Raw genomic sequence first — 12,124 nt, 5'->3', positions numbered from 1 at the left:
GTGACTCCGTCGACTGCACTTTTGTCGAACACAGAAATTCGAAAACGGTAATGTCGAACACCAAAAGCCAACCTAGGAACGGGTTTTAACATGGTCGAGATAGGGGAGAGGTTTGTAGTTCGGCAATAACAGTGAACACCTATCTCAACCGATGTTAAAACAGTTCCTAGGTTGGCTTTTGGTGTTCGACATTACCATTTTCGAATTTGCGTGTTTGACAAAAGTGCAGTTGACGGAGTTCGATTCGGAAATATGACAGTAAACATATATACATAAATATATATATATATATATATATATATATATATATATACACACATATATATATATATATATATATATATATACACACACGCACACATATACATACATACATACATACATACATATATATATATGTGTGTGTGTGTGTACGCGCGAGTGTATATATATGATCGATATATATATATATATATATATATTAATAAAATACAGTAAGTAAATACTTAGTCCCTACATACCAGAGAAGCTACAGTATAAAGGAAAGAGGGAATGGATTGTAGTAAACAAGAATATCAGCCATGTTCTTTGGGTATGATCCTTTGTTTTCTCGTTTTGTTTGCAGTGTGCAACTTGTCTTTGAATAAAAAGAACAGCATTAAATATACGAGTTAAGTATTAAAATGTTAACTATGAATGCATTTTTAATTTAGCTTATTTCTGCAGGCATACAGGTATGAAATGCACTGCACTGGGTTACAATAGTTTGTCTCGAACTTAGTGTGGATGAATAAAGCTATACAGGGTTTGATACCGTCAATCTTCATTTTTCTACTGCGCAACTGTTGACAAGTCACTTTAGACAGTGCTCCTGAGTTGCCCTTAGAAAGAGCACGTGTCCAATTGGTCATCCCAGTCTGTTAGCAAATGCATCACACATTTGTGCTTTGAATTCCTGCACCCTTCACTTATCTGCTAATTAGTGCATCACCAATTTAACTATGAATCCCATCACACCCTCTTAGTGTTTAATGGGCTGCCAGGTGCACTTTCAATAAACAGTTTCAAGGGAAAAGAAGTTTACTGTTGCTAATGCAAAATCTATTTTCAGTGTAAGACAGTTTTGTTTTATTTAGCAAATGTATGTCTGTGCTGTTGTACATGCTAAGTCTGTTTTCAAATGGAATGCTTTATTTAGCAAATGGCTGCCAGTGTTTTTGGTGTAAATTCCAAATTAAAATTTTAAATTACATACAAATCTTTGTGATCATTATAAAAGTAAAGAAAACAGTATGCACACTGACATGTTTGAAGCATGTTTATGGTAAATGGGTAGATACAGCCAAGTAAGGGAATACTAGTATGGCTGGGAGGGGTGGTCTATTACTCTGCCTATGACCCATTTGATTAAAATCAGAATCTGACTGCTACTGTTAAGGTAACAGGCCTTTAGTACCCTAGATTTTTTTCTTCTCCCCAACAGCTACGTTCCACACCTCTTGTAAGTCTGCACTAGTCTTTGATCTGGTGAGGTTCTCCATGGTTGCCAGATTTCAGAAGACTAAGAAAAGCAGTCTCTCTGGTCCTTGTGTTTTACCTGTCTCTGTACCTGGGACTCAGCTCTTGGGGTGTGGAACAAGACAAAACAGAGTCCAAGAAGAAAATTCTTCATTTAGGTGTTTTTTTTTTTTTTTAGAAACATTCCCTTCATAACCACAGATCTGAAATAAGAAAATCATATCTGTAATACTTTATGAGGTTATGAACAGTGGACCAAATGGTCCCTGCATAATCTTATAGAGGTATTACATAAGAAAGCAAAGGGAGTAGCCACTGATCCAGTGGAATATCCTTTCAGAAACTAAGAAAGAATCTCCCATGTTGTTGTTGAAAACCTGGTCATGATATGCAAGCAAGTGTTCCAAAGATGAAGAGGGCACATTCAGACCACCTTTGACAGAAGGATGAATCAGCTGTAGGATCATCACACAAAAGCTTTTTTTTTTTTTTTTTTTTGGGAGGGGAGTGCAGCTAGGTCTACTTCCAGAATTTGCCTGATTTCAATACTAAAACAAAGTCATGTTAAAAAAAAAAACCCTCCCTTGCCTCATTGGCCTGCAGGGACAACCTGACAATCTGGATGGGATTTCTCAAGAGGCTTCTGAAGCTCCTCCTTTACTGCTGCCTTCAAGAATCGAGAAGTTTGTAAAGGGAAAAACTTGTGGGGTGGCAGGAAAAGAAAGAGCTCATAACCCCAGACTAAACAGTTTTGTGACCCACTCACTTCTGTTAATCTTGCACCACTATGACAGACGCAGATACATACAATCTCCCTCCCTCCACTTCCTATGAGGTGAATTTACTTTGCTGAAAACCCAGGAAAAAAAATATCAAGGGCCTCTGGTTCAGACCTTTTTAGTGCATGCCAGTGAAAGACTACTGGCCATGTTGATGAAAAAACACAACAGAATGCTACACATTTATAACAACTTGAAAGTCAAAATATAGGTTGCTTTCTCATTTATTTCATAAAAAATAAAATAACTTTAGCTCATTTCTCATGTCCACACAAAGCATCATCTTTTGATAGATGTAACCTTTTCCCTGTGAAGTCACAAATTAATTTACCCATTAAAACAGTATGATTAAATTTTCATAAAAAGCATTTGGGCTGCAGAGCGGCCCAACTGACACCTCACAGTAAAATATTCACAAGTTCAGTTCTCAGCAGGTCCTCCCTTTTCTCACTTCAGTTTCCTCCAGATACTCCATATTCCTCCCCATCTTAAAAACATGCTGTAGATGGAGTGCAGTATCCAAATCATCCTTAAAGTGCATGTGTGGAGTGTGCACAATATACAAAAAAGGCCAGCAACCTACTTACATTCTCTTCTTGTCTAGTAAACTCCACAGACAATGATAGCTGCTCACAAAGTCCCTACAGAAGTCAGATGTTACTAATAAGCCAGAATGGATGGATTAAAGTTATCACCTACAGGTTCTCCTCTTCAACCCATATACTAACCACTCTCCAACTCAGCATGCCTCCAATGTTTCAACTCTGATCAAGTGAAAGAAATTCTGCACATAGTAATTTATTCAGCTTGGTTCACAAGCATTCATCCATCACCATGACGTTAATGTTAATTTAACAACAGATTCAGTTACTTTTACAAATTAATTCTGCTAAATCCCTCTTCAATCACCACATTCTACCTGGGTAACTTTCTGAAGGTGAACCTATCCACTGAATGACATGCCGAGCTTGTTTCATAGAGAGAAACGCCTCACCTCATCACTGTTTAAATGATCTCACTTGTGACCACATATGAATAAATGAACATATCCCCTCACCTTTAAATAAGACGTTTGGTCAAGCAGTACTGCTTTCAAGATCTGTTCTTTTAATTACAGATTGACTAATTAGCTGACTGGGCTAAATAATTCATGCTGTAATTAAAAGAAAAACACATAGATGGTTACTACAAAAATATCACATCTAAACACACAAACAGAAACTGAATTATTGCCAACATCGGATGCTTTGGCACTATTCCAACTTTTTTTTAATTATAGGTTTGACTAGTTAGCTGACTGTTTTAAACAATTCAAACTGCAGCTAAAAGAAAATATACAAGCTAATTACTACTTAAACTCTTCCAATTGCACATCAGGTAAAAAAAAAAAAAAAGTCACCACCAGCACTAAATACTTCTGAACTATTACCATTTGCTGAGATAACTAGGTACTTAAGGATTAATTTGCTAAAGTACAGCAAAAATAGTACTGCACCTACTTGTTTGTCACTCATTACAAAATGCAAGGACTAGTGGCAAATGACACTTCATCAACCACAATGAAACAAACTCAGCCACAGTTACCAAGCAGCAATGACTTTTAAAACAAGTTTATTTACTCTTACTGGGTTGTCAGTGCATGTTGGTCTACCACCATTCAGATGTACCTTTCTGCCTAGAAGCTGGTTGGACAAGGTAGATTTGCCACTGTTTGGTGCTCCAATTATAGCAACCTTCAGGATTCTCGCATTCTCAGGCTGGGCTGGCTGCGTGGTTAGCAGAATTTCTTGATCAACTGTCAAAAAATAAACAAACAGCATTACAGTAAAAGACCAGTTTAGTAAAATCAACATGAGCAGCAGAGTCCAGTGTTCATAACAAGAAATACTTAAAGACTTGGGAATTCCACTATGTGAACTGGCTTGCAGTGAAAGCTTCTGCATCTTTCCTACAAAAATCAACCAAAACACAGTTTACAAGGATTCTGCACCTAAAAGGGAGTACACTGAAAATGTCCTACAGGATCCTTCTCTATTTATTTACATTTGTTTACCAGGAAATTCCGATTGGACACAGGTCCTTTTTCAGTGGAGGCTCAGGGAGAAAAGCTCCACAAGCAAGCATAAAATTGAGTTACAGTATTGATCATGACATACAATAACAACAGAGCAAAAGATACATTGATAATAGCTTGATAATAGACAGGAGGCAGTGCTATGGGACAACAACCTCTCATCCCATCTCCCAGTTACCCTAGGTGTTCCTCAGGGCTCTATATTGGGCCCCCTCCTTTTCTCAATATTTATCAATTACCTCAACCTAGCTATTCCTTTAACTGTGTACAATATGCAGATGATTCAGCAATAATCTGCTCAGCTAAATCTCAATCCCAACTACTTACTCTTAACTCAATGTTCATTAAAACAGAAAATTGGTTTCTACAACGCTGTCTCCTCTTGAACCCCCCAAAAAACAAACTCCTCCTCTTCACTCCTACCCGTAAATCACTCCCGATGAACTTTTCAGTCTTATCCAATAATGGTACACTCATATCTCCCAATCCAACAACTAAACTTCTAGGGGTAACCATTGATAACAACCTGAACTTTGAAACCCACATCAATAATACCATAAAAACTGTCAACAGGAAACTAGGCTCCCTCTACAGGATAAAACCCTTTCTCTCCCCACTAGCCAGAACCACTATTGCCTATTCCCACCTTATCTCCACACTTCTCTATGCTTCTTCCATATATACTAACTTGTCAAAAAATAACCTTAACAAGCTATCCAACGCTTACAATAGCATTGCCAGATCTGCTACTCCTTCCTCCTTTAGGACCCATCACTGCTATAACCTGAAACAATTAGGCTGGTTAGAGCTTCTGAATCAGATTCACTTTAAACTCACCATTGCGCACAAAACCCCTTTCCAACCTACCAACACCCCAATACTTGCTAGTCTCATTACCCAAATATAAGAACCTTTCAACTTTACGCTCATCTAAACTACTAGTATCAACATGTAAATCTAATAACATGGCCGGAGATGCTCTGTTCTCAAATGCAGTTGGAAAGTATTGGAACCAACTCCCCCATGAATTTACAACACTGTCTTCATTTACACTTTTTAAACACAATCTGAAACTCTATCTTAAAACCCATTGGTTATGTCCCTGTACAAATCCAGAGTAATCTCATATTATTTTATTTATTTATTTTATTTAACATTTGTTGGCCGGGCTAGTCTAGCTGGATATATGTCCATTTTCAGTAGAGACCCCGGGGAGAAAAGCTCCAAAAGAACAAATAATTTAAACAAATTACAGTTACAAGGCATTTAGGTTTGTTAACAGATACATTATAGAGTAGATAAGCTAACAACACAGATAAAATACCACTTCCCTTATTTACAGGATTGAAAAGAAAAATATATATATATTTTTTTTAAAGAGTAGCAAGTAGGAAGAGGGAAAAACTATAGAATAGGTCTAGGTAAGGAGTGGAAGGAGACTAGTAAAGGAGGAGAATATAAAGAGGAAAAGGAGAGAGAAATAAAATGCGGAAAGCTTTCAGAAGAGCAGGAAGAAGGTGGAAATTTAATAAGTGTAGATGGGTGAAGTAGGCCCAACTTTCATGTAGAATGAGGTTTAAAAAAATGAAAAAAAAGGGTGGAATAACTAAGGAAGAGTCAGATGGTGATGTAATGGGAGGATAGAGTATTTAGTCATGGTTGCTGCAGGGACAGAGCCAGTGGTTGGTAAAATGAAGTTTAAGTTTCTTTTTGAAAAGTGAAGTAGAGGAGATCTTAGTGAGTTCATCAGGAAGTAGGTTCCAGGTTTTCCCCACTATACAGGAGAAAAGGGAGTCACCTGCTTTATTGTTGGATTTATGTATGGATACTAAAAGTTTTTGAGCTGAGCGAAGGTTAGAAAGATTTTTATAAGGACTAATAAGATTTGTAAGAACTGGTGTTTTATCGGGGAAATAAAGGATTTTTTGGGTGATAATTAGTTGCTGAATTAAGAACTGATTGTGCAGCTCAAGCCAACCAAGTTGCTTTAAATTTAGGCAGTGGTGTGTTCTAAATGGGGAGCTGGTAGCAAATCTGGCTATACTATTATAAGAGGTAGTCAATTTGTTCACGTTAGTTTTTGAAAGATTAGTGAATATAGGTGAAGCATAGAAGAGAGTAGAGATAAGGTGGGTGCGGGCTATGGTAGTTCTGGCTGTGGGAGTGAGGAAGGGCTTGGTTTTGTAGAGGGAGCCAAGCTTTTTGTTTATGGGTTTAATAGTGGTGTTAATATGAGTGTCATAGTTAAGGCTATGGTCAATAGTAACCCCTAAGAGTTTGGTTGTTGTGTCAGGAGATATAACTGTGCCGTTTTTAGATACGAAAGAGAATTGGATAGGAGTTGATTTTTGTGTTGGAGTAAATAGCAGTAGTTTAGTCTTTTTGGGATTGAGGAGGAGACATCTCTGTAAAAAACAGTCTTCTACAAGCTCAAAGACATTTTGGGTGAGGGATTGAAGTTCAGCTAGGTTTGTGGCTGCGGAGACTAATGTGGAATCATCAGCATATTGTATGGTTACAGCTTGGGGGATGCTAGAAGCCAGATCATTGATAAATATGGAGAATAAAAGAGGGCCTAAAATAGATCCTTGGGGTACACCAAGGGAGATAGGAAGAGGGGAGGATAGAGTGTTATCCCAGAGCACTGCCTGTTTCTGATTATCTAAAGTAAGACTTGAACCACTGCAGTGCAAGAGTGTCAAGTGAGAGTGATTTCAGAAGATTCAAGAGAATATGATGATTTACCATGTTGAATGCTTTTGAGAGGTCAATAAAGACAGCAGATGATAGGATGTTATTATTATGGTTTTTGTTGATGTGATCGGTAAATGAAAGAAGGGCAGTAGTAGTGCTATGGGAGGGACGAAAGCCATGCTGGGTGCAAGCTAGTAGTCCATTTTGAAGGAGGTAGTTATTTAGTTGTTGGTGAATGCATTTTTCCATGATTTTGGCTGAAGGAGAAAGTAGGGCAATTGGATGGAAGTTAGAAAGTTCTGTTGAGTTTCCACCCCTATGAAGGGGGATAATATGTGAGATTTTCCAGATAGAAGGGATAGTACCTTCTTTTATAGTTCTGTTAATTAGGATTGAGATAGGGTAGGCAATGACTTTGGCTGCAATTTGGAGATACTGAGCAGGTAATAGGTCTGCAGAGGGGGTAGAGGGTTTGAGTTTTTGTAAGAGGGTACTGATAAGTGATGTAGAGACAGGTTGGAATTGGAAAGTGGGTGGAGATGTAAAGGAGGAGAGGGGAGAATAGGTAGCAACTGGCGGTAGTGAGTTAGCAAGTGATTGGGTAGCTTCAGTAAAGAAGTTGTTGGAGTCAGCAATCTGTAGGGGAGTATTTTTGGTAATGCCAGTAGGGGTGGGTGTTTTATTTTTGGTAATGCCAGTAGGGGTGGGTGTTTTACAGGTGCCTGGATGTAGTAGAGTATTAATCCCTAACCAGAATTTCTTAGGGTTTTGCCAAATACCCTCTCAAGACCTAATTCCTGCTCTGTGTCTTTTTAGATCAAGGCCTATCCCTGGCAAAAACATATCTTATCCTAATAGAGATAATTTAAAATGCCTAGTTAAATTCTTCTGCATATAATTCTAAAGCAACCTACCTAATGGCAGGCAACAAGCATTGTTTAAACTGTGAGCATTGCTGAACTGTTTAAACTTGAAGTATATATTTGTTTAACAATTACTTTCTAGTTACTAATGAAGTCTTGTACATAAAGTCTAAAATATCTTATCTAATGCTTGCAACATGTTTTTTGTATAAACTGTGAAGATTCCTTAACTGCTTAAAATTTGTATTATTTAACTGTATAACAACTAGTACCTGTATGTTAGTAGTCTAGTAATCTCGTGGAGCTTATCTCCCTGGGACTCTACTGAAAATGGACATAAATCCAGTTCGACTATCCCAGTCAATAAATACATACATACATACATACATACATAATAAGGCATTAAAACAACAACAGATACTTGCAGGAGTTTGGAAAAAAGAGAGAAAATAAAACTTATGTAATCAATATATAGAGGCAGTGGTAGTAAGGTCAATATGCACAGTAGCAGATAATTAAAGGGGTACTATATTGTTTGGGTGGGAGTTTTTAGTCGGGATTGGGGCAGGGGCACAGCCAGTGCAATTTTAGATGAGTCTTGAGTGCAGTCTTGAACTGACTACCAGATGGTAGGGCGGTTATAGAGGGGGGAGGTTGTTCCATAGTTTGGGTATTGCACATGAGAATAAGGCTTCACCTGCAGAGTTTTTGGGTTTGGTGACCAGAAGATTATTTCTGCTGTTGCAGCACAGGGATCTGGAGGAGCAGTAAGTTTGGAGAAAGTTCTAAATTTGATGGTATTTTAAGAGGATGGTTAACTAGTTTATGGGCAAAAAAGAGGTGAAGAAGATGTGGGAGTTCCAGCCAATCTAGTTCTCTTAGGGAGTAGCAGTGGTGGCTGCGGCAGGATGCGCCCACTGCAAATTTTGCTATTTTACTGTAGCGGGATTCAAGCCTGTTTAAGTCAGACTGTCAGGTTGGTTAGTATAGGAGAGGAGTAGAATAAGGTGGATATTAGTTGGGAGTTGGCAATAGAAGATGTAGCTGCCTTGGTTAGGTATAGTTTGTTTTTATAAAGTGCCCCACGTTTTTTTGTGTACTTTATGGTGAGAGATATGTGGACATCAAATTTGAGATTGTTGTCAATCTCCACACCAAGACGTTTGGTGTGATCTGATGGGATGATGATGGTATTGTCTTCGGTGAAGATCTTGAAGTGGGTGGGAGTTTGGTTGGATTTGGAGGGTTGGAAGATAAGGAGTTTGGTCTTGTTAGGATTGAGTAGAAGAGGAGTGTTGGATAGTCAGCTTTCTACTAAGGAGAATGACTCTTGTGTGATCCTTTGAAGTTCTGGTAGAGTGGAGGCACAGCAGATGAGGGTGGAGTCATCTGCATACTGTATGAGGGAAATGTGCTTTGTGGAGGTATGTAGATTGTTGGTGAACAGGGAAAATAGTAGGGGGCCAAGGATGGAGCCTTGGGGTACTCAGAGAGTAATGGGGAGACAATGGGATAGGCTATCTTTCCAGATGACCGATTGTTGTTGGCCGGTCAGATAGCTTTGGAACCAGTGGGTGGCCGAGTGGGAGAAGGAGAGATTAGTGAGCACAGAGTAGATTTGTGTGTGATACCATGTCAAATGACTTAGATATATCTAGAAATATAGTGGTGGAGAATACTCCATTGTTTTTATGATGGAGCATGTCATTGAAAGAGATCAAGGCAGTAGTAGTGCTGTGATATAGCCTGAAGCCATGTTGGGTTTTGGAGAGGAGATTTGTTAGCTAGGAGGTGGTTTACTACCTGAGAGTTGATGCATTTTTCAAGGATCTTGGAGAGTGGGGAGAGGATGGCGATAGGGCAGTAACTGGAAAGATCAATAGAGGAGCTTCCTTTGCGAAGGGGAATGATGTGTGCGATTCTTCACACAGAGAGGGTACATAGCTTTCTGATGTGGAGCGGCTAATTAGTATGGAAATTGGATAGCCTAAAGGTGTCGGCTGCGATTTTTAGGTATTCTGAGGCAAGGTTGTCAGCTGCGAGTTTTGTGGGCTTAAGTTTTGTTAGGAGTTTTTTTTTATACAAGAGGTGGTACAAAGGAAAATGCAGAAGGGGGGGTAAAGAATTAGGGCTGGGATGGGGGGGTAGATGAAGGTTGTTGTTGTTTGGATAGGGAGAGAATGGTTCCAGTGAAATGTTTATTGAAGGAGTCAGCAATACTGGTAGAGGAGGAGGGGATGGTGGGTGGGGTGTCTGCTTTACCTAGGTGGAGTAGAAAGTTTATTGTAGACCAGAAGGGTTGTGGCGGGAGGAGTTCAGGGCGGCCTGACAGTAAAGGGCCTTATCTGTTTTTTTATTTGTTACTTGAATTATTGTGCAATTGAAGGAATGATTGCCTAGCAGAGGTAGGGGTTGTCGGGTGCCAGTGATCCCAGGCTCTCTCTGATTTTCATTACTCACCGCATGGTTTTTTGATGCCAGTGGGAGCTTTTAGGTTTGACTCTGGCGTATCTTAGGGGAGCGTGGGTGTTTAAGATGTTGAGGAAGGTGCTATTGAAGAAGTGGATGGCTTGATCTGTCTATAGGATTATGGGATATCCACTGCTGACATGATGTTTTAGGAGAAATGTGGGGGAGTGGCACTGAGGCTGTCGGGTAGACAGCCAGTAATGTAAGAATGGGAATCTTTGTTTAGTATCCAATCAAGGATGGTATGTTTGTTGGGGATTTTATTTATATGAGTGTGTGACTGCATTAGTTGAGAGAAACTATGTAGGTTTAGGTGTATGGCTGGGTGGTCTTTAGTACAAGATAGCCAGCTGATTATTGAAGTCACAGAAAATGATGGTTTCCTGGGGTAGAGAAAGATTGGCCCAGTTCAGGAGGGTTTCTAGGGGTGGTATATTTTGGCCTGGAGAGAAGTCGCAGCCAATGATACTGATAGTTTTGTTTGGGTTTAGTTCGAGTTTGGCATATAAGATTTCTTCCTTTCTTCCTTTCCGATCAGGAGAGCTGATTTAGTTAGAGTTTGGATGTTGAGGTGGTGTTTAAACATAATTGCAATATTACACATAATTGCTATACCACCCCCTTTCTTGGATAGTCTATCTGCATGGAGGATGCTGTACCTGGGGGGGGGGGGGGGGTATTTCCTCACTTCTGATGTGAGGCTTGAGCCAGGTTTCTGTTAGGATGAGAATATCAGGGAAGGAAAGTTTTATGGTGGCATGTAGGTCTTGGATTTTGTTGCATATGCTTCTAATGTTTAGAGGTAAGATGAAGAGGCCAGATTTTTTTGTTGGCAGTGATTAGGGAATGGGGGGTATTATGAAGGGAGTAGGCGGTGGGGTTTGAGATGCTGGGGCCAGGGTTTGGCTGGATGTTTCCACCGTGGGTTATTTTGGATTGGGGAAGCAAATATTAGTTTAGCATAGATTGTACAGAACCTGTCGTATCTTAGGGATATTTTCTGTTTAAATGTTGTGGATACTTGGAATCTGAGTGGGTGCATAGGGATGTAGAGTTTGATGGCCGGGGTGGTGTAGTTGTAGAGAGAGAGAGAGTTGGTGGAAGTTGCTGTGAGGGCGCAGTGAGACTGGTGAGGAGAGTCTATGGTGTGGTTCTGGTATGATGTTAAGTGAGCAAGAAGAGCGAGGGTAAGGAGTTAGATCACATTTAACAGCATGACTGTGTTAGTCTAGTGGTGTGGTAAGTCAGGAGGGGGTTGCTTGGGGAAGGAGTTTGGTTGATTGTTCTGATTGGTGTTGAGGGTGGGAGTGGTTGAAGGCTAAGATAAATTTAGATGTAGTGGAGGCAGATGGGATTTGGGGGCAGGGTAGCGCACGAAGCGAGCCTGTGCATAGCACAGGTGAACAGAGCGGGACCTAAACCCCCAAGCAAACGTATACAAGGTAAGTGGATTATCTTGTAGTCTAAGGTGTAGGAATCCTTTTACAGGGTTTACTGTTAAGGAAGGGCAGGGAAGAGTAGCTGAGAGGGGCAATTTAGAAGCAGGGATAAGGAAATCAGAATTTAACGTTGGACCGATCGAGTGCGCGCTACCATGTTACATATACTGTTGCAGTTGTATTTCAAAACAAACGTACTCTTTTTTTTTTTTTTTTAATTTTCTTTGGTTAAGGTTAAGAAACACACAGAAGTGAATGGTCCACAGGTCTTGGGTGGGTGGGGGCCAGCTAACTCAAGCAACTGAGCAG

The 12,124-nt window shown here is 39.8% G+C and overlaps 1 protein-coding gene across 2 annotated transcripts in view; it reads right to left on the bottom strand.

Annotated features, from left to right (window-relative positions):
- ERAL1 (Era like 12S mitochondrial rRNA chaperone 1) overlaps window positions 1–12,124 on the bottom strand; it is a 609,521-nt gene that overhangs the window by 377,455 nt on the left and 219,942 nt on the right. For both annotated transcript variants that reach the window (XM_044054425.1, XM_044054426.1), the window contains exon 3: window positions 3,944–4,071. In XM_044054425.1, the coding sequence (XP_043910360.1) occupies window positions 3,944–4,071 (128 nt within the window). The remainder of the gene's footprint in view (window positions 1–3,943; window positions 4,072–12,124) is intronic.

Source organism: Protopterus annectens, chromosome 13.part0 (assembly GCF_019279795.1).
Source record: "Protopterus annectens isolate FY-2018-M chromosome 13.part0, PAN1.0, whole genome shotgun sequence".
Classification (NCBI taxonomy): domain Eukaryota; kingdom Metazoa; phylum Chordata; order Ceratodontiformes; family Protopteridae; genus Protopterus; species Protopterus annectens.
This window is presented reverse-complemented; position numbering and strand designations above follow the sequence as displayed.